Genomic DNA, 23,061 nt, shown 5'->3' with positions numbered 1-23,061 from the left:
TATGACATTACTATCTCATAGTAAATTAATAATCATACATCATACATAATTATTTGATTGAACCAATTAAGGATGGCTCTGATACCACTGTAGGGTTTTAGCATGTTATAATGCGCAGCGGAAGCTAGGGATTTTAAAAATTTCTTAATAAAGTCCCTATGCATGTAATCCTTTTAAGCCTAGATCACCTTAATGATTACAATCAAATGATATAAAATAAATGCAGAATTAGTAGAATACCTCAAACGCTAATCCAAAGTGTACAATTTTCACGAGGCGTCCAAGTGTCCGCCCTCCAATGGTGATCCACACGAAAACTTGATCAAGACTTTAGCTCCAAAGACTTTTGATCCTTAATGCAGAATTCTTCTAAAGAACTCTAATGGCTTGCTTTCCTTCCTTTCTATTTTCCTTTAGCCTTCTAAAATCACTTCTAATCCTTTTGTCCTAAAGAAGACCACCTTGTCTTGGCTTAGGACACACTAGAAGCAATGCTAGAAAGAAAGAAACTAATGTAAGAAAGAAAGAAAAGAGGAGTGGGGTGGAATTGGAATGATGAAACCCATGGAGTGCTAACCTATTTATAATAGGTGTAGGGATGCATCCCATCCACACATCCTCTCATGAAAGGGCATCATCTAAAGGGCCATATCAAATAAGAGGAGGTGCAGATCAAGTGAGGGGGTGTATCAAATGATATGTCCTTTCATGTGGTGCCATATTTTGACCAAGTCAACATCACATGCTAATCACATGTCCATCACGCCTCACCTCTTGATCTTTCATGATGATGATCCAAGGGCTCCAATGCAAGGCGCCATTCACTTGACCCATTATGTCTTCATCCAATGGTGGGATTAAGATCCAATGGTCAATTATGGTAGCCATCCTCTAACCCAATCCAATTGGGTTAAACCAACTCTCCATTATGTCTTCATCCAACGGTAGATCAAGATCTAACGGTCTAAATTGAATGATTTATTAAATCTAATCCAATTAGACTCAAACCAAGCCAATTAGGTGCCAACTCTTGGCTAACCCATATTAGAATATGATCTAATCAAATTAGATCAATTAAGAATCAGATTTGAATCCAATTCGAATCAGATTCGAATCCAATTCGAATTAGGAGCTAAGGTTTGCAACACCTGCTAGGATGTTTATCTTGCAAACATGATCTAATCCAATTAGACCCTTGATAAGTTTTCTTGTGTGTGACCCATTGGGTTCCATACTTAGCCAGCAATAGGTGTGAGTGCGAGTTGACCCAACTTGATTAGAACTCTTCTAATCGATTTAAGTCCAAACTGCGCGAACCCGAACTTAACAATTAGAATCCTTTCAAATTGGTGATCGAATTAACTCTTTAATTTGATCAAACCTATAAAACAAGATTGACGTCTAGCAACGTGTCATGTCTACCCAGAAAATATGGAATTTGGTTGAAATACCAAAAATACCCTTCAGTGGCAAGTTACCATGCAATTCAATCCTTTAATCAAACTGCATCCCAAAAATGCATATGAGTATGAATATATGTCAAACTCAATTTTATATTCATATTTTTCTCAATCTTTTAATGATAATTCAAATAATGAAACATTAGAAACTCTTTCTAATTTTCATTCTACTTTGATCAAAGGTTTCCTGAATTATCATATGATTAGAATAAATAGGATGCTATCTTCTCTTACTAGAAGTGATTAATTCCTTGTTGACCTACTCATAATCTTCGTATACAATTCACCATATCCAGAAGACCTCGTACAAAACTTATTGTCATGAATGAGTGTAAACCAAAATATGGGTTCATGTGCACAAGATACCATGGTGATCTCAGGTCATAGGATCAGTTGCACAACTCCCACTAAGAGAATCATCTTTTGACATGTAAGTAAGACTTCATAAGATTTCTCTTTGTAGGTCAATTCAGTGAACTCATTCCTCTAATGAGCACCCACATCTTTGTATTAGTGTGAGACACGGGGCTGAAGTCGGCAGCCCTCGCCGACTTCAGCCCCGATTCATTTGGGGAAGGAGCCGGAACAGAGGATCGCGTGGGCGATCCTCTCCGGCTCCTCCGGAGGGGCAAACAAGGCAAGGGCGCCGCGAGATCCCCGCGGCGCCCCTCCTAGTCCATCCACGGCCGTGAATCGGCCGTGGATCTCGCTTGACATCGCGGCGGAGAACCGTTGCGATGGGGCTATAAAGCCCCATCTACTTCTTACCCTAGGGCATCCCGAGCTCCTCCTCCTCCTCTTCTTCCTTCCCTCCTCTTCTCCGACCGGTGTACCCTCCCGACCAAGCGCCGCCCGGATCCCCCTCGCAGCCACCCCCTGTTCTGAGACCCATCTCCTTGGGTTCAAGCGTCGCCGCCGCCGCCTGACACCGGACCGAGCCTCCCCCGGCCGAGATCTGCCACTTCCGCCGACTGCCTGTAAGCCCTCTTCCGTTTGTGCTCTCCGATCTTAGCCGATGCATGCTTTCCTCCCTTTGTTTTGGCCCCAAACCGAGACCACTCTCGGTCTCTTCCTCGTCAGTCACCGCCGCAACCGCCGGCCGCCAGCGGCCGGCTGACCGTCGACCAAGAGGAGGCCGGAGGCCGGAGGCCGAAGGCCACCCAGGCTGGCCCTCTCCCTCTCACTTCTGTCTCTCCTGCTTCCTCTGCCCGTGAGGGGGTTTGGGGAAGGAGCCCATCACGGGCCAAATTGGGCCCGTTGGGCCCAGTCCACTGCAGGCCCAACTTGGGCCCAGTCCACTGCAGGCCCAACTTGGGCCCAGTCCAGTCCGATTGGGCCCAGTCGGGCAGTACCCTTGTGGGCCCAGCTTGGGCCCTTTTCAGATCCAAGCCCGAAACCCGAACCCGGATCCGAAACCCGGAACCCGAAACCCGAACCCAGTGGGCCGTGTCCAATAATATTATTTTTGGATTTTTGCTTAATTCTGATATTAACAAAGAATTAATTAAATTTAAACAGGTGAACCTGATCCGCCTATCTGAAGTAGGAATTAAGCGAGAAGAGGTAAGTAACTTAATACTTCAAGTGTGATTTTCAGATAAATAGATTAAATTCTGAAATATGTTTTGTATTTAGTAAAATGGGTCTGGCATGTTAAATTTCATTTGAAAATTATGCTTTGAAATCCGTAAACTATGACTGAAAAATTTATGAAATCTGTTTATATATATATATATATTCTCAGCATGGCTATGATCTGTCTGTTCTGTTCTGGCCCCGCCAATGGGGATTATACGTTGGACCTGTCGACTTGTATTCTGTGAGGAACCGGTTTCGACACCGCGCCACCGGTGATTAGAATAGTGGTTTCTGGACACCGTTTCCACCGGTGACTAACAATAGTGGTTTCTGGCACTCTGTGCAACCCATGCCACTGGGTTACATGGCCGTAGCCTATCATGTTGAGATTATGATATCAGAGTTTTATAAAAACAAAAATGATATTATTTGTGATTTGTTTCAAACATTATCCTGTATTTTGATCTGATATGCTCTGACCCCACTCTGGGGTATTTTGTTACTTACTGGGCTAGTGTAGCTCATTATTCTGTTTTCTTCGTTTTTCAGATCCAGAGGCTTGATCGCACGGGATTGGGGAGTGCGTTAGAATTCCGATGATTCTTCAGTTTTTGAAATTTTAGTTAGTTTAGTTTGGATATTTGAATTATGTTGGCATATGTTATTTTGGAGTTTTGTAAGACTGCTTTTGAATGATTTTAAGTATTTTGTCAATTTTAAGCATCTGCTATTAATCCTTAAATAAAGTATTGAACATCTGTATTTGCTTTGATATAATCCGATGCCTTGCACGCCTGTGCGGTCCGCCGTGCGGGCGTGCGGCGTCTGCCGCGCCTCGGGCTCGGGGCGTGACAGATTTGGTGGTATCAGAGCTCAGGTTTAAGATCACTAGGGATTGTAACTGAAACAATTATATTGAGCCTAAGTTTTAGGATTCGTAGGATCCGTCAGAAAGGTTGAGAGATGGGTAGGAACCAGATAAGGGGATAATGTTTATTTATTTTATTAACTATTTCGTATTATTCTGTTTGGATGATTTTATAATATCTATATATTTTTACTGAATCAGAATGCCGCCTCGTCGTGTCCGTAGCCTGAATCGGATGGTCAGGGGCCCTCGGGGAAGAGCCCCTACTAACCAAGCGGGCGAGGCACCGCATAACTCAGGGACCCAGGGTCAATCAACTCCAGAAGCTGCCGCCGGAAATCAAACTCGGGTGCTCGAACTGATCGAGGAGGTCGTCGGGTTAGTACGCCAACAGAGGCAACAACCTCAGCAACCAGTCCAGCAGGATGTTGCTCCTCCTGAGCAAAGAAGGAGTATAGCAGAATTCAAGAGGATGGCACCTTCGGCTTTTAAAGGCACCACTAGTCCTCAAGAGGCCGAAACCTGGATAAATGAAATGGAGAAAGCCTTCAGGGCAATGGAGTGCACCGATGAAGAGAAGGTCAGATTTGCCACCTATATGCTTCAGGACCGAGCTCATCATTGGTGGATGTCTGTGGAGCGCACATTGGCACCCGAGCATGAGGCGCTTACCTGGCAGAGATTCCGCACAGCATTCTACTCCAAGTATTTTCCCTCCAGTCGCCTGAGGGAGCTGGAGAGGGAATTTCTCAATCTGAATCAAGGAACTATGACTGTGGATGAGTATGAGGCAGAGTTTGACAGGCTATCTCGGTTTGCTCCCACCCTCGTCATGGATGCAGAGTCTCGGATGAGGAGATTTGAAGAAGGATTGAAGCCTCACTTACGTCGGAGTTTGGCCGCAATAAACTCGACAAACTATGATGATCTGGTAGACAGGGCTAAGAATCTGAAAATTGTCTGGAAAGAAACCTATGATGCCAAAGATAAGAAACAAAAGAAGAGAAGCAGAGATTATGATGCTCGCAGTGGACAGAATTCTAGCAAAACTGCAAAATCACATAACCAATCTTGGCAATCAGGGAAGCAAGGATCTGATGGAAAGACTATTCAGCAAGAGAAGCAGAAGTGTGATGCATGTGGTGGTATGCATAAGACTGAACACTGTAGACGATTATCTGGTGCCTGTTTTAGATGCGGCCAGCAGGGTCATAAGGTAGCTGAGTGTCCTCAACAGGACCTTCGATCAGTTCAGAGGCCTCAAACTTCAAGAAACCAGCAAGTGCAAGCTTCTCCTGCTCCGGCTCAGTCAGCTCAGCCTTCTTCTCCTAAGCAGCAGAAAGGGGGGAGACTGCGCACACAGGGTCGTATTTATGCACTGACTCAGCAGGATGCTCAGGCATCCAACACGGTGGTGTCAGGTACATTGCCAGTTGCTTCTGTTTATGCTCATACACTATTTGATTCTGGTGCTACGCATTCCTTTGTCATCTACATTTGTGCAAAAACATGACCTACCTTGTGTGCAATTAGAGTATGATTTGCATGTTAGCACTCCTGCAGGGAGTGGGATGATTGGTAATCAGGTCTGCAAGACTTGTCCAATTCGGATTGTAGGTAGAGACTTGCCTGCTGATTTAATAGTTATAGATATGCATGACTTTGACATAATCCTCGGTATGGACTGGTTAGCATCACAATTTGCCACCATTAATTGCCATGAGAAACGGGTAAACTTTCAGATCCCCGGAGATACCGAATTCAGCTTCGTAGGGAGTGGTGCTTATACCTCCCCTCGAGTTGTCTCCGCTATGCAAATTAAGCGGCTGCTTAGAAAGGGGAGTATGGCGTATATTGCCACAGTGGTTGACACCAGACAATCAGATCAAAGATTGGAAGATATTCGAGTAGTGAATGAATACCCTGATGTCTTTCCGGAAGACCTTCCTGGCTTGCCACCAGATAGAGAAATTGAATTTGCAATTGATTTAATTCCTGGTACCACACCAATCTCTAAGACCCCCTATAGAATGGCTCCAGCTGAAATGAAAGAATTAAAGGAGCAGTTGCAGGATCTTCTTGATAAGGGTTTCATCAGACCTAGTGTTTCACCTTGGGGAGCTCCAGTCTTATTTGTAAAGAAGAAGGATGGTAGTATGAGATTATGTATTGATTATCGAGAGATAAATAAAGCAACAATAAAGAACAAGTATCCTCTACCAAGAATTGATGACTTATTTGATCAGTTAAAGGGTGCTCAGATATTCTCTAAAATTGATCTTCGTTCTGGGTACCATCAATTAAAGATAAGGGCTGAAGATGTGCCTAAAACTGCTTTTCGTACTCGCTATGGGCACTATGAATTTTTGGTCATGCCTTTTGGACTGACAAATGCCCCTGCAGCTTTTATGGATCTGATGAACAGGGTGTTCAGACCCTTTCTGGACAAATTTGTAGTAGTCTTTATTGATGATATCTTGATCTATTCTGGGAGCCAGGCCGAGCACGAGCAACATTTGAGGTTAGTACTGGAAACCCTAAGACAAGAGCAGTTGTATGGTAAGTTGAAGAAAAGTGAATTCTGGCTAGACAGTGTGATGTTCCTAGGGCATGTAATATCTAAAGAGGGTATCTATGTGGATCCAAAGAAGATCGAGGCAGTGGTCAACTGGAGCAGACCCAATAGTGTTACTGAGATTCGCAGCTTCTTGGGCCTAGCAGGATATTATAGACGATTTGTTGAGAATTTTTCCTCTATTGCTGCATCTTTGACTCGACTAACTCGTAAAGGAGTTAAGTTTGAGTGGTCAGATAAATGTGAACAGAGCTTCCAGGAGCTTAAGCAACGTTTGGTGTCCGCTCCCATCCTTACCCTTCCCTATAGTGGCGAAGGTTATACCATCTACAGTGATGCCTCAAAGAAAGGATTGGGTTGTGTACTGATGCAGAATGATAAGGTTATTGCATATGCTTCCCGACAATTAAAGTCATATGAGGAGAACTACCCCGTTCATGATCTGGAACTTGCTGCTGTTGTGTTTGCATTAAAAATTTGGAGACATTATTTATATGGTGAATCTTGTAAGGTGTACACTGATCACAAAAGTTTGAAATACCTTTTTACCCAGAAGGAACTAAACATGAGACAGAGAAGATGGTTAGAGTTACTGAAGGATTATGATTTGTCTATTCATTACCATCCGGGAAAAGCTAATGTGGTAGCAGATGCACTGAGCAGAAAATCCACTGGTAGTATTGCTGCCTTACTCACCTCTCAGAGGAAAATTCTGGAAGATCTGAGGAGAGCAGAAATTGAGGTATGTTGGCATGACTCCGATGCACAATTGGCAAATTTACGTGTCCAACCTACCTTGATAGAGAGGATCAGGATTGCTCAAGCAGATGACCCTCAGTTGCAAAAGCTTAAAAGTGATATTGAATCAAGTTCTCAATCAGAATTCAGACTTCATGAGGATGGATCATTGAGATACAGGAACCGAATGTGTATTCCAAATGACTCCAATTTAAAGAATGAAATTATGAAGGAAGCTCATAATACTGGATATACAGTGCATCCTGGGGGTACTAAGATGTATAAGGATTTGAAAGGCACATTTTGGTGGAATAATATGAAGAGAGAAATTGCACAATTTGTGGCTCGGTGTTTGACATGTCAGCAAGTTAAAGCAGAGCATCAAAGACTGGCAGGGTTGTTGCAGCCCCTACCACTTCCTGAATGGAAGTGGGAACACATCACTATGGACTTCGTCTCCGGGTTGCCTCGCACTCTTAAAGGTTATGATGCTATATGGGTGATTGTAGACAGATTGACAAAGTCGGCACACTTTTTGGCATTCAAGGTAGGAATGACCTTGGAAAAGTTTGCAGAGCTCTACATTGAACAAATAGTGAGGTTGCATGGAGTACCCGTATCCATTGTTTCCGATAGGGACTCGCGGTTTGTATCTCACTTTTGGAGTAGTTTGCATAAAGCCTTGGGGACCACTCTGAGCTTCAGCACAGCTTTCCACCCTCAGACTGATGGCCAATCAGAAAGAACCATTCAAACCTTGGAAGATATGCTAAGAGCTTGTGTAATGGATATGAAAGGTTCTTGGGACCGTCACTTACCTTTGGTTGAGTTTGCATATAATAACAGTTACCAGGCAAGTATTCAAATGGCACCTTATGAGGCTCTATATGGAAGAAAGTGTAGATCACCTATCTGTTGGGATGATGTTGGTGAAAGAAGAATTATGGGCCCCGAGATTGTGCAACAAACAGTAGAGAAGATCCAGCTGATCAGGGAACGCCTCCGGATAGCTCAGAGCAGACAGAAAAGTTATGCAGATAATAGAAGAAGGAAATTAGAATTTCAGGTCGGAGATCATGTGTTTCTGAAAGTGTCTCCTACTAAAGGGGTGATGCGATTTGGAATACGCGGAAAACTTAGTCCACGCTATGTCGGCCCCTTTGAGATTCTGAAAAGAGTAGGAGCAGTGGCCTACAAATTGGCACTTCCACCTTCACTGTCTGGAGTTCACAATGTTTTTCATGTTTCCATGCTAAGAAAGTATATTCCAGATATGAGCCATGTGGTAGAAGTGGCTCCCTTGCAGCTTAGAGAAGATTTGACATATCCTGAGCAGCCTGTACGTGTGGTTGATAGAAGAGAGCAAGTGTTGAGGAGGCGCACGATTCCTTATGTTAAGATCCAGTGGAGCCATCACTCAGAACGAGAGGCCACGTGGGAGCTGGAGGATGAGATGAAGGAAAAATATCCGGACCTTTTTGCAAGCTAAGGTATGTTAAATTTCGAGGACGAAATTTTTTTAGGGGGGAAGAATGTGAGACACGGGGCTGAAGTCGGCAGCCCTCGCCGACTTCAGCCCCGATTCATTTGGGGAAGGAGCCGGAACAGAGGATCGCGTGGGCGATCCTCTCCGGCTCCTCCGGAGGGGCAAACAAGGCAAGGGCGCCGCGAGATCCCCGCGGCGCCCCTCCTAGTCCATCCACGGCCGTGAATCGGCCGTGGATCTCGCTTGACATCGCGGCGGAGAACCGTTGCGATGGGGCTATAAAGCCCCATCTACTCCTTACCCTAGGGCATCCCGAGCTCCTCCTCCTCCTCTTCTTCCTTCCCTCCTCCTCTTCTCCGACCGGTGTACCCTCCCGACCAAGCGCCGCCCGGATCCCCCTCGCAGCCACCCCCTGTTCTGAGACCCATCTCCTTGGGTTCAAGCGTCGCCGCCGCCGCCTGACACCGGACCGAGCCTCCCCCGGCCGAGATCCGCCACTTCCGCCGACTGCCTGTAAGCCCTCTTCCGTTTGTGCTCTCCGATCTTAGCCGATGCATGCTTTCCTCCCTTTGTTTTGGCCCCAAACCGAGACCACTCTCGGTCTCTTCCTCGTCAGTCACCGCCGCAACCGCCGGCCGCCAGCGGCCGGCTGACCGTCGACCAAGAGGAGGCCGGAGGCCGGAGGCCGGAGGCCACCCGGGCTGGCCCTCTCCCTCTCTCTTCTGTCTCTCCTGCTTCCTCTGCCCGTGAGGGGGTTTGGGGAAGGAGGAGCCCATCACGGGCCAAATTGGGCCCGTTGGGCCCAGTCCACTGCAGGCCCAACTTGGGCCCAGTCCACTGCAGGCCCAACTTGGGCCCAGTCCAGTCCGATTGGGCCCAGTCGGGCAGTACCCTTGTGGGCCCAGCTTGGGCCCTTTTCAGATCCAAGCCCGGAACCCGAACCCGGATCCGAAACCCGGAACCCGAAACCCGAACCCAGTGGGCCGTGTCCAATAATATTATTTTTGGATTTTTGCTTAATTCTGATATTAACAAAGAATTAATTAAATTTAAACAGGTGAACCTGATCCGCCTATCTGAAGTAGGAATTAAGCGAGAAGAGGTAAGTAACTTAATACTTCAAGTGTGATTTTCAGATAAATAGATTAAATTCTGAAATATGTTTTGTATTTAGTAAAATGGGTCTGGCATGTTAAATTTCATTTGAAAATTATGCTTTGAAATCCGTAAACTATGACTGAAAAATTTATGAAATCTGTTTATATATATATATATATTCTCAGCATGGCTATGATCTGTCTGTTCTGTTCTGGCCCCGCCAATGGGGATTATACGTTGGACCTGTCGACTTGTATTCTGTGAGGAACCGGTTTCGACACCGCGCCACCGGTGATTAGAATAGTGGTTTCTGGACACCGTTTCCACCGGTGACTAACAATAGTGGTTTCTGGCACTCTGTGCAACCCATGCCACTGGGTTACGTGGCCGTAGCCTATCATGTTGAGATTATGATATCAGAGTTTTATAAAAACAAAAATGATATTATTTGTGATTTGTTTCAAACATTATCCTGTATTTTGATCTGATATGCTCTGACCCCACTCTGGGGTATTTTGTTACTTACTGGGCTAGTGTAGCTCATTATTCTGTTTTCTTCGTTTTTCAGATCCAGAGGCTTGATCGCACAGGATTGGGGAGTGCGTTAGAATTCCGATGATTCTTCAGTTTTTGAAATTTTAGTTAGTTTAGTTTGGACATTTGAATTATGTTGGCATATGTTATTTTGGAGTTTTGTAAGACTGCTTTTGAATGATTTTAAGTATTTTGTCAATTTTAAGCATCTGCTATTAATCCTTAAATAAAGTATTGAACATCTGTATTTGCTTTGATGTAATCCGATGCCTTGCACGCCTGTGCGGTCCGCCGTGCGGGCGTGCGGCGTCTGCCGCGCCTCGGGCTCGGGGCGTGACAATTAGTGTCTCCACACAAATGATTGTGAGATCAATCATCCTCTGCATCGAGCATACATAAGACATGCCAGTCTTTCCGGTAATCATTGATCCCCGACTCAATGTACCAATGACTGTGAATATTTAAGATTAGGATTTTAGGATTTTAAGTCTCACTAGTATGATCTCATCATAGTCTTAAAACCATTGCCCTAATCTAAGGAGTTTATCATAAATATAATCAATAGCATATGATAAAACGTAACGCCTTTATTCATATTTAAATGTCATGTACATGATTTGGACAAATCAAAAGAAAAAACCTTTCGCAATACATATTGCGATTGGCTTGTAGGGCATCTACTCTTTCAAAACGTTGCTAGGTTGAAAGATACAGATTATTGCTTAAAAGGTTTATTTGGCTGGTCTAAATGTATCTGAAGCCTAGGCACCTGGTTACTATTGTCAAGGCTATCAAAAAAAAAAATTGAATTACTATCCTATTGTTAAACACTAAAGCCTACGATTATTTAAGTTTGAACATATCACTGATTCAACATTTTTGAATCACACTTTAGGAAATTGATACAGAAATAATGGGATCTTCTCCATAAAATGCTCCATGCAAGGGATCTTTTATTTTAGGAAGCTGTTAATATTTAAGATCAAATTTATCTCATCATATATGTACACATTTATATATGTGTCTTTGTATAGATAGTGCAGTACATGTTTCTGCAACCTTGAACAATTACTCTCTGCGGCTTGGAAGAGATCAATCTGGGTGCATGAAGACTCTAGTATTTCTCATATTGGTCTGATTTAAGCTTCGAGAGTTTTTCCTATGTAATTTCTATTGCCTTAGTTTTTTCACAACCATGCCGCTTGAGAAATTCTCAATCTCCTTCCATGCATGTAAAATTGTTTGTCATAAATATTTTTCCCTTCTTATTTAGCTTTTCTCTCTTCTTTAAAGTTGGAAAAAGGTTAAGGGATTCAACAAGTTCCAATGGCCTTGACTGAGGAGGCAATGGAATTAGTTCAATAGGTCTTCTAGTCTAACAACTGGTAACCATCTGCACTATGACATGGGATAACTGATTGAGATGCCACATGCAAACTTAGCCATGGGGAGGATCTGATTGAGATGCTGTAAGCAAGCTTAGGCAAACATAGGCACACTTAGCATGCTCACAAACTAAACACATAGGCAAAACACCTAGGTCTGTCCCCAGGTGAAACCCTTCCAGGATGTCGAATTAATGGGAACATAACTAGGTAATGACTTCTTATATGGGTTCACAAATGAATCAAGTTCAATCTGATGGTTTTGTTTGATGCAGATTTTAGTTGGGCTTGATATATGTATTTAATAATGTTAATATGTTAATTATGTTATAAGTATTTTGCTATTAGGTATTAAACACTCATTATTGGTCATTGTTATTAATATTGTTTGTCTATTGATAAAATATTAATATTGTTGTTGCTATTTTTATTATATTTAATATAATTTATTTATTTTTAATTAGTAAAATACTAAAAATAGTAACTGCATGTATCTGCTTGTGTGGGCCGTATATCGCATATCCACTATATGCTCCCTTGGCTGCCTGCATACTGAAGCCACCTTTCAGAAGACTGACCTCAAGTAATTTATATGGTGGCCAAGTAACTTAACGACTAAGCTACTTGAGGGCCAAGTAATGTAATAATTAATACTTAAAAATTAAATAAATATGAACTCGGTATATGAAGAAATTTATAGAGAGTTCTGATGCTATGATAGGATCCATCGATGCTGATAGCTATTGGTTGAGGGCTTGGATCATCATGATTGAAATTGTGCCCCATGATATAGCAATTTACCTCTAATGCCAACTTGATGCTGGATAATTAAGGGGATGGCTTGCAATAATGTAGATAGGCCTAAGAGGTGAAAGAAATCAAGGAAACAAAGAGAGGAGAGAGATTAGAGAAGAAAGCAGTATAGGGGGAGTAGGATGGAGTTTGAGAGAGGGAAGCAACAGAGGGGTAGGAGTCCAAACCTTGCCAAAGAATACACTCTTTCTTAATTAAACTCACATATAAAATATGACTCAGGACTATTCTTTTAGCTTGCCTATGTCCTATATATATATAGCTTACCCTGATATGAGGATTAACTAACCAATAAATAATATATAACATTGGGACCAAATCACTTACAAGTCAAGAAGTTGATAACTGAGTAACTAGAAAGTGTTTGTTACATAGGGGCCAAGTAACCTAATGGCTGATTCTCTAATTAAAGACTGAATAAATACAGACTCAATGCTCGAAGCAATTTGGCCCATCAGATAGTTTTGGTGCTTGAATATTCTCCATTGAAACTCCCAGAAATTATGCCATGTGATCGAAATCCTTGACTTCATCATCCCCTTCTGTTTAGTGTTAAAACTATTGTGTTGGAAAGTGGGGGAGCAGAATTACCAGCTCTTAATTGTTTATCACTTTCTTTTAGGTAAGGGACTGCTTGGCTTGCGAGCTAAACACCTTAATGACATGTCTAAGGTACTTTTCCAACTCTAGTGCCAATAGGAGGCCTGGCTAACATTATCCACTAGGGGAATCATTTCTTGCTTAATATTAGGCTGCAATCCATTATGGAACCGAGAAATTGTGGGGTAGGACAGCCTTGATTAGGGAAAATTCAGGGAATGGGTTGTTTTGGGCTAAAAAAGGTAGGGACTTTGTGTAAGAAGCTAGGTTTTATGTTGGTATATGTATGGGAAACGATTTGGGTGCAAAATAGGATCAAAAAGAAGAAGTTTTGAGGATTTTACGTGGGCTGGGAAAAGAAAAACGGGAATAAAAATTTGTTTGTTTTGTAAATCTGAAGGCTAGTTGATGGATGGGTGGCTATGGATTTGTTGCTTTTGCTTGCAAGTGTTTAGTCGGGATGTAATCAGATCTGAATTTGAGATTTTAGGGTGCTATAATTAAAGAAAAAGAAGAAGAAAAGAGAGATTTTCTAGGAATCACACCTAGAATTCCATAGGTATCACACCTAGTGTTAGACTTGCATCACACAACTCTAAAAGAAAGCATAACTGCTTAGGAAAAATCTCTGAAATTTTTGATTTCCTTCATAATAAGAGATTACAGCCCTATTTATAGAGTTCTAATACTCCTACTCCTATGAGGACTTGGATTCCAAATAACAAATCTATAATTTTGACTAATTAGACCCCACTAAGGACCATAAATTAAGCCTCAAAATATAAATAAACCTAAAACACAAAACATGAGCCCTATGACAGTCCATGTCCAGCAAATCTAGAAAATTACAAAAATACTCGACTCTAAAAACTTAAGAAAATGTTCATTTGTCTCTATTTGCTTCCATGTCATGCTACTTGCCTTCCTTGGCTTTGCATGGCCAAGGAGCGACTTCAACTTTTGCTTTTCTTTTTTCAAATCTTATGCTTTGCAAAGTGTGGTGAAGATTAGCAACTTCTGTTAAGGATTACTAAACTTACACACTTATACGTCAATTTACATTTTTGTTCTACTTCTTGTATCATATTTTTCATGCAAACTCCTTGCTTTATTTTCAGTATACAGTTGTCGGGCATGAAGGTCCTGCAGTTCTTTTTGTTCATGGTTTTGGAGCTTTTCTGGAACATTTCCGTGACAATCTATCCAGCATTGCTGATGGTGGACATCGGGTTTGGGCAATCACACTTCTAGGTTTTGGGAAGTCAGAAAAACCAAATGTCATATACACCAAACTTGTGTGGGCAGAGTTATTGAGAGATTTTATCATTGATGTTGTGGGTGAACCAGTCCACCTTGTTGGCAACTCAATTGGTGGTACTTCCTAATTCATGATAATAAATGAAACTGTTTTTGAATAGATAGCATCTTCCCCCAACTTAATGCTGACAGTGTTCTTCATTATAACTTATTAGTCCTTACCGCCATTTGCTTTCAGGCTATTTTGTATCTATTGTGGCTGGTTTATGGCCGGCTCTTGCAAAGTCTTTGGTTCTTTTGAACACTGCTGGTTCAATTGTTCCAAGCTATTCCTCTATTCCATTAGTAGAAGTAAGGGCATTCAGGCTCTATATCAGCTCTCTGTTTGTATTGTTGCTTCACTTATTTAAATGCATCAAGTATCGTACTCATGTTGGTTAGCAGTTAGCATGGTATATATCGTATGATGCTGGCTACAAAAAAAAAAAAAGGGAAACTTATATTTTTCATATTATAGAATGCTGTGTTGCGACAAATATTGAAATTTTGTATCTTAAGTAAATTTAAAAAACATGCTCGTGTCGATGAGTGTAACATAAATAGACATAATGCATGATGGCAACATGTTTGGTCACAAATTAATCTAAATAATTTGAGCAAAATATTAATCTATCATTAACTTATGTAGCTAATAACATCCCAAGGTCAGAAGAAGGAAAGAAGATGTAAAAGGAGCCTCTTGGCTATCAATGCGTCATGTGTGATCAATTAATCAATCCGCAAAGTGATATTTTGATGATAGTGAGCTGACAACTCGATTCTTTAGAATAGTACAGAATATCTTGAAAAACATTAGTAGTTTTAACCGAAACGGTTGCTTGTTTGTTGGATTACTGAGCATTTGACTCTCCTATATTGGATAATATTCTGTGCTTTGAAATAAGATGCCTTGATATGTAAAGCTTGGGTTTTCACACTCTCAAAACTCAAAATACTAGAAACTGTTCGATATAGCTTTTGATTGTTAGTGTTTTTTAAAATTATCATTTTCCTCTTTAGTCCATTTTACCCTCCTCATCATCTCCTTCTTTGCCATATTCATCTCATAAAAATATGCCACCTTTAGAATTCTAAGCCATGCAACATAGCCAATATTTGCTTGTTTTTTATTGTTTATTAATATCAAAGTACCATCATGATGAACAATTTTGGTTTATAGAACATTTGCTTCCCATTTTTTTGTTTTTTAGGTAACAAAGATACGAAAAATGAATACCTTTTATAGAGTTTATCTCAAGGTCCTCCGAACCGGTACCGAAATTCGTACCGGTCGGTGGGCGAGTCGGTTTGGTACCGGTTTGGTACTGTATCGACACATGGTATGCTTGGGCATGCCGGTTCTGAATCGGCATGTCCTTTTTTTTTAATTTGTCAAGTTTGATTAATCGGTAATCAATTTTTTTAATTATTTCAATAATTTTAAGTATAATTTGATGTTTTTTGATGTTTTTATGATTCCGGTATAACCTAAATGATGCATCTTGTTGTTTTAAAGTGATACAAAATATAAAATGATTAGTGAGATGTTGCATGCTATATGAATCAACAAGAAATATCCTAAAATCAACAAGTGAGGTGAAAATATAAAATAATACAATCAATTACATATATTTAAAGTATAACATATATACTGATATTTAAAATTTTGTCGAGTGGCTATGTTTCGTAGATATCCGGATCATTAGTATAGTTAGGAGGCACATCGTATAGATCATCCATAGATCTACAACATATCATAAAATCAAGCTAAAATTAAAAATTTTGGCATGATTTCTCCTTATTTCACAAATTTCAAGATATTTTTTGGCGTCCAAAGAAAGAGGAAATGAGATAGGAGAGGGAAAACATACCTTATTTAGGGTTGGATCCTCCTTCAATCATACTGAATCAGCGTATTTTTTGCTCTGGAGAAGGAGGGAGTATTTGATAGGTTGGAAAGGCCTGAGAAACTTCTCGGGCCTCCCCCATTAGCCTTTACAACAAAAGAAAGAGAGAGGGAGAGGGGGGCGGTTCGGAACCGGTCTGACTCAGTGTGAACCGGACGGTTTGTACCGGTTCCGCACGGAACCGGCTGGTTTGGACTAAGTTCGGGTGGTTCACGACCGGTTCTGGCCCGTTTCGAGTGGTTCTTATTGATTCGGAGCTGGTTATGGTCAGTTTGGAGCCGGTTCCGGAAAAAAGAGATGAACCGTCCCGGTCCCCCAGCGGGTCGGCTCGGAACGGGCCGAGCTAGGTGGTTCGGCCTGGTTCGGCGGATCTTGGTTTATCGTTATCAAATTTAGTTTTATCGTATCTCCATTTATAGTTTTATCATAATATGTTTCTTGCACTTATCCTTTCTGATACTTATGCACTTTTAGGTTCAGCATTGAATTCTTGCATGTCTCATCAACCAATTTGGAGCAGGGTGCTAGTTTAACATTATTATAAGCATTTGATATTTGCTCATGTTTGGTCAGATTAGAAGGTGTAGATGATTATTTTGGAGGTGGAATAATTTACTGAATGGCTAGTTCCGCTTTGCTGATGCAGCACTGCACAGTCCGTGATGTTACTTTTTCTTCCAGTTTTGTTCTCCCTCAAGTCTTAAGATTATCCATTAATTTGGCAGTTCCATGTTTCCATCTCACTTGCAATCAGGATATAACCTTTAACATAGAGCATTAACGTAGTCGGTCAGTTTAGAAAATTTGTTCTTTTTCAGCTCTTCACTGATTTTTTCTTGAAAGATTAGGATTCAGGACATCTTTTCGAGTTTTGTCATTCCAATTAATAAAAACTAAGCTTTGAATGTTATTGGAGAATCATCTGAAAGAATTTTTTTCCCCTAAGAAGGTGATGAAATGGAAGTGGAGGTTGGGCCAATGGAATGAAAAGAGAGTGATTCAGGCTTCAAAGGGACAAGTTCTTGTTCTATTTGTTTTGGGTTTTTAAGTATAATTACATCCTTGGCTTGTTAGGCCAACAACTTGGGATTCAGGAGTTTCGGTTTAAATTATATGTGTACTGTGAAATGTATCTTTGATGTATTACATGCATCAAGTGATATGATTTTTTTTAATGTTTAGTCACGAGCATGGTATACCATACTGTCTAAACCGGACGATACGGGACCTACCGTATTATACCAATTCAGTACTAGTATACGGTATGGAGGGTAGCTAACACTCGGTGCGCCAAACCGGCCCACGTACCGGGCGTACCGACACAGTGACAAGGTGGCACCAGTACGGGGCCTAGTACCGAGATGGCGTACCTTGGTCACGAGTTTGATTTTAAAATCTGAAATTTTATTACTTAAATCGGTGACTAAATTTAGTTCTTTTAGAATATTTTTAGGATTTTAAAAGGACCTACTTTACAAAAATATTTTTGAAAAATAAATAAAGGATCTGATTTTTTTCTCTCTCTTCTCTTCTTCCTCAATTTCTTTTTGTATTTTTAATTGATCTTCTTTAACCTAAGGCTGATCTATTGCCTCCAAGAAGCAGTTGCTTATTGAATGTTTTCAGTTGAAGTTTATTCTTGTTCTAGGCTTTCCTTGGGAGATCCAATTGAGAATGCTGCTGCACGAAATTTGTTATTAAGCAAAGACACTACTAAATCATGGATGTTGAGCTGAAAAATCTGTCCTTGAGAAGTGCAGAGCTTGAAATTGTTATTTCATATTTTATGAGGATGTTCAAGTTAATGGAAAGATGTGTTGTGAACTTGTGATAAAAAGTTTTCTCTAGTTCCTACTTTGGTTCCAAGTCTAAAAGTCAAGCTTGGAGGACAAAAGAGAGACTGGCAGTTTTATTGAGGCCCGCGAGGTCTTCCATTTCTGTCATTTCTATATCATGAAGTAAAATTGTGGTATGCATTTTAGTAGTTGTGTAAAGTCAAGAACCATCTACCTTCTTCAAAAGTTAAAGCTAATTCACAGGATGGTTGGATGAAAAGGCTTTTTGTTGACAAAATGACTAAACCAATTGAAGAGCAAAAGATGATGCAGATTGGAAATTTACCAATATCTTCAGAATGGTGGGTGCTAGTGGACCATTAAGGAAATCATTGATAGCAAAACATTGGAAAATTTTGTTTCCACCAAAGTAGTAAATTTGAACTTAAAGAGATGGTGCAGAAGGTGGCCCTAAATCGATTAATAGGGCTACATGACCGTGAATATGATATTGAGTCGTTTGAAGCAGCACTGCATGATTTCTTCTGCTATTGACAAATTCATGAATCAGGTGCTTTATAATGCCATTGCCTTGATGGCTCCATATTCTTATTAGGAAAGCCATGACTTCTGTGTGTTTTATCAATTAGCCATGAGTCCCAGGACAACCTTTGATCTGTTGATGAATTAACAGAAAACAAGATAATCTGAAAGTTTAAGAAGCGTCATTATACTTGGATTTGTATTAGCACTTGGTAATATAAATATATGAAGAACATCATGGAGATTCAAAGCTCTTTCAACTCTCAACTTAGCCGGTCCACCCTAGTTGCATGCTTTCCCAGTGGGAGGAGAAAAAGAATGTGTGTGAATAGAATAGGTGGAACGAGAAAGAGAGAGAAGGAGAGAGAAAACATATTCACCTGATCTTATCTTAAACTGACTTACTCTAAGTCGGTCATATACCTGGTTCAGTACTAAACTAGACAGCTCCATCATATGACTTGATCCAATGGCTCTCCTTCTCTCTCTCTAATTCATTGGATGCTATCTAGAGTAAGACCTTATACCAGGACATAATATAGATTTGTGTTCCACCTTATCACAGATCACATCAACAACCCCGAATTGAGCATATTAATAAATATGATTCTCCATCTATATTGTCACCAATTGCAATTAAAACTACAAATTGGATGGTCCAGATTGACCCACTCTGACATATACAAGTGTAACTGTCCGATTCATTGAATTGCACAATTTTAAATTGAAAACAATATTTATTTTAACAAAGAAACAAAAAAAATCTATAAGGTCACATAAATCTACTTGATCTACATTTTTTTGCAAAAATTCTGAGAACTTTTTTTTTGCAAATAAATTTGTGTTCGAGCTCCTAAACTCGCAATTCATGTGTAAACAGTGAGCTATTACACACTCTTCGTTAACAATTCCCATGCAAGCTCAATCATAAATACATGTGTGCTCTTAGTATACCAACCAATGTTAAAGCAAGCATACTAATCATGAAAGTTGAGCAAATTACATGAAGTACATAATAAGCTTTGATATTCTCATGGAACAAGACATCAGCAACCAAAATAATAATGAGAGGTTTACCTAATGTGTTGCCTAATCATACCTAAGCATTTCAGGAATCAGACATATCGAGTACTAAGATCGTTCTAGAGGCGCCCACTAACCAGATACCAATGATCTGTGTTTTTTTCAAGGACTGCCTCTTCCAAATCCAGGAAGACATCTCTTATTCCAAAGACAGCATTGGTGGTCATTGGTTGGTTGTCATTGATGAATCAGAAGTAGATTTCGTGCGAGTGATTTTTTTCCTTGAGATCTTGATTGCCCCTCTTGGTCCAGTGTTTATCAGAATTTAAATTTGAAAGGATTTGCTTTCATGATTTTTTTTTTATTTTTTTGTCAACTCCCATGATGATGGTGAAGAAATTGGGTATCTCTTTTATTTGGACTTTTTTAATAATGTACTGACCCTATTTCTTTGTCATGTTTCTTCAAATGCATAGTTAATCAACATACATATAGTACACATTATATCTGAATTTGGTGAATTTTCAAACAAAAGAACATTTCTTTTTTTGATGTTCTTTTTGAATTATACAATAAACTTTGTATATGTTTTGAATGTGTGTGAAAGTACTTGTTTTATATGAATGAACGGCAAAGCTGTGGCTTAAAAGTGCAACAAATGTGGGCTTTAATTTATTGAATCACATATTTCCTTCTTCCTTCCCTTCCTCTGCCAAAAGCCTTCCATCTTTTTTCAGACCCTAAAGAGAAAGGAAGAAAATGCCTATCAACTCTCCCTGGTCCCCATTTTTGCAGTCCAGTAGCAAGCAATGATGGCAGCCTTATGGGCAACAAGATCACAAACTCACAATCAAATCTGTTTGCCTTACTTGTTTGCAATTTGACTCCCATGTTCCCCTTTTCTCTCAATGGACATGTAGAACTCCTCTTTGATTTTTTTTAAATTTTAACTCATGGTCCAAAGTACAGAGGAATGAAGGAATTGTTTCAAAAAAAAAAATTGCTCGAGTGTTTATGCTTCCTTTCCTTGCCACAGTGGCAGCAATTAATTCATAAGTGGGTTACTTTAATAATTTTAGTTGTCAGCTGTAATATGTTCATGACCCAAATGTAGAAAGCCACAAAACTGTAATATGTCAGCTGTTTCCTTTGAACAAAATGACTGTATTTAATGTTAGCATTTGTGTGTGACAACCGTTACTTTTTCCCCTTTCAGTTGTACACTTGTGCTGGAACCCTCCCCCAATGTTATTTTATAAACAATAACTTACTTATGTAGAAAATATTATTTTAAATTGGAGAATCTAATTTTGGCTATGGGTTGCACTCACACCTGTTGCGTGTGAGCCATTGTTGTACCAAAAAAAAAAAGGTATGAATGAATTCTATCTATTTACACTTATGTGTTGAATTTTTGTCTTCCACCAGACTTTGAAATCATACTGTGCTATATTTGTATATATTTGTATCCCGATTTGGGCCAGCCATGTTATTTGACTAAGCTTCAGATGGTATTATTTTGCTGAATATGAAATGACTAACAATGATCATGTGAAGGCGATTGAATGACTGATGGATACCCCCATAGAGCTTGCTTTATCTGTTAGTATAGATATAAACATAAAAATGTAAAGAAGGGTGTCCGGTGCACAAGTTTCTCATCATTATAAGATCTGGAGAGAGTCGGATGTGCACAGCCTTACCCCTAGGTGTGGAGAGATTGTTTTAACCAAGTTACGATGGGTCTGAAATATGATTTGGAACAGTTTCAACCAAAGGCTGCGGAACCAGGCCGAACCGGCCGGTTCGGCAGTACTGAGTTGACCCGGTTTCGCATTGGGTCGGCTCTCCATTTTAATTCGGTTCCAGCCCGTATGGTTCGCCATTTCAATTCATCTGGCCCCTATGGGCTGGAATCGCAGAGGGACCGGTCGGAACCGACCGAAATTGGCCGGTTCAATGTCGACTCGGTGCAAACCGGTTGATTCGCATCGAGTCAACCCGGTTTCGAACCGGGTTGATTGTGGGCACTATGGATACTTGTTTCTTGTAGCATACAACATCTCACTAATCATTTTATAATTTGTATAATTTTAAAATAATAAAATGCATTATTACGTTAAACCAGGATCATAGAAACATTAAAAAATCAAAAAATATCAAAAAATATGAAGAAAACATTAAGAAAACATCAAATTATACTTAAAATCATTGAAAAACTTCAAAAAGAGTGATTACTAATTAAATATTCTTGAAAAGTAAAAAAAAAAATGGTGTGCCAGTACGGAACCGACACGCCCTAGCCGTACTGGTTCCAGTTCAGTACTGAACCGTACCGACTGCCGACCGGTACAGGTCCTGGTATCCGTTCGGCGATTCCTGGCTTCAACCATTTATTATTGGCTTTTTTTATGAAATGGGAAACACCATTGCAAGGACTAAGATGGAATTGTGCATTTCATATAGTCTTTAGGATTAATCTCGTCCTGTGTATCTTTTACTTTCTTTGCGTTAATGTAGTGTCATTATGTCATATACAGGAGAGAAAGAAAATGCTTGATGAAGATTTTCTGGTCTTTTTTACATTTCATTATGAGAAATTTGACCTTTAAGCTCTTGATCTCAAGAAAATAGGAATCATCAAGTAAAATTCTTCGTTTCTGACATTTTCAGGAAGGACAAACATCAGGGCTTGCATGGTTGCAGGCACGCCTCCTTTTGCTGTACCTTAGGTCAAGAGCTGGAAACATTCTTAAGAAGTGTTATCCAACTGTATGTGAGCCTAAAAAGCTCCTTCCTTTAATGTCTTTATTACAAAGCTTGACCTCATTGATAGGTAGGTGTTGTGTTTTCTCATTTCTTTGTGCAGAATACAGAGAGGGCTGATGACTGGCTCATTGGTGAAATGCTTAGAGCTGTATCCTTTATATTACTTTTGGCAGAGAAATAGTATCTCCAAATTAATTACTAAAGTGTTATCTGCTGCATAGTTGGAATATACTACTATTTACTACAATCTGATACTTTGCCTATTGTATGTCATAACTTTGTCTATTTGCAAGGAACCAGGTAATAAATGCATCTTATAGGTGCTTGATCATTAATTTATTGGACCATGGTTTCAACTTAAAGTTTAAATGTAGATGTAGCCATGAAATTATTATTTTAATGGGGTCTAATTTCATTAGTAAGCCCTTATTAATTCTTCTTAAAATGATTTTATATAAATGGTTTTAAAAATGACTAAATTATGTAAGCAAGATTGCAAGTGATGGCCTGTGCTTGTTTGTGTCAGCGAGCAACTATGCCATGCCAAAGTTGTTGCCTGGCACAAGTTGACACAACAGTCATTGATTCTTCTTTTATAATATTTTTAATTAAA

At 40.1% G+C, this 23,061-nt stretch overlaps 1 protein-coding gene across 5 annotated transcripts in view; it reads left to right on the top strand.

Moving 5' to 3' along the window:
- LOC113461687 (uncharacterized) overlaps nt 1–23,061 on the top strand; it is a 66,587-nt gene that overhangs the window by 21,755 nt on the left and 21,771 nt on the right. For 3 of the 5 annotated variants that reach the window (XM_089925679.1, XM_089925680.1, XM_089925681.1), the window contains exons 7-10: nt 14,254–14,509; nt 14,631–14,743; nt 22,353–22,451; nt 22,549–22,596. In XM_089925679.1, the coding sequence (XP_089781805.1) occupies nt 14,254–14,509; nt 14,631–14,743; nt 22,353–22,451; nt 22,549–22,596 (516 nt within the window). The remainder of the gene's footprint in view (nt 1–14,253; nt 14,510–14,630; nt 14,744–22,352; nt 22,452–22,548; nt 22,597–23,061) is intronic. The other 2 variants (XM_089925682.1, XM_039120963.3) reach the window with 2 other exon arrangements.

Source organism: Phoenix dactylifera, chromosome 10 (genome assembly GCF_051530095.1).
Source record: "Phoenix dactylifera cultivar Ajwa chromosome 10, Ajwa_hap1_PhDact_Kaust_v1.1, whole genome shotgun sequence".
NCBI lineage: Eukaryota > Viridiplantae > Streptophyta > Magnoliopsida > Arecales > Arecaceae > Phoenix > Phoenix dactylifera.
The sequence above is the reverse complement of the archived record's forward strand: the minus strand, read 5'-3'. Positions and strand labels throughout refer to the sequence as shown.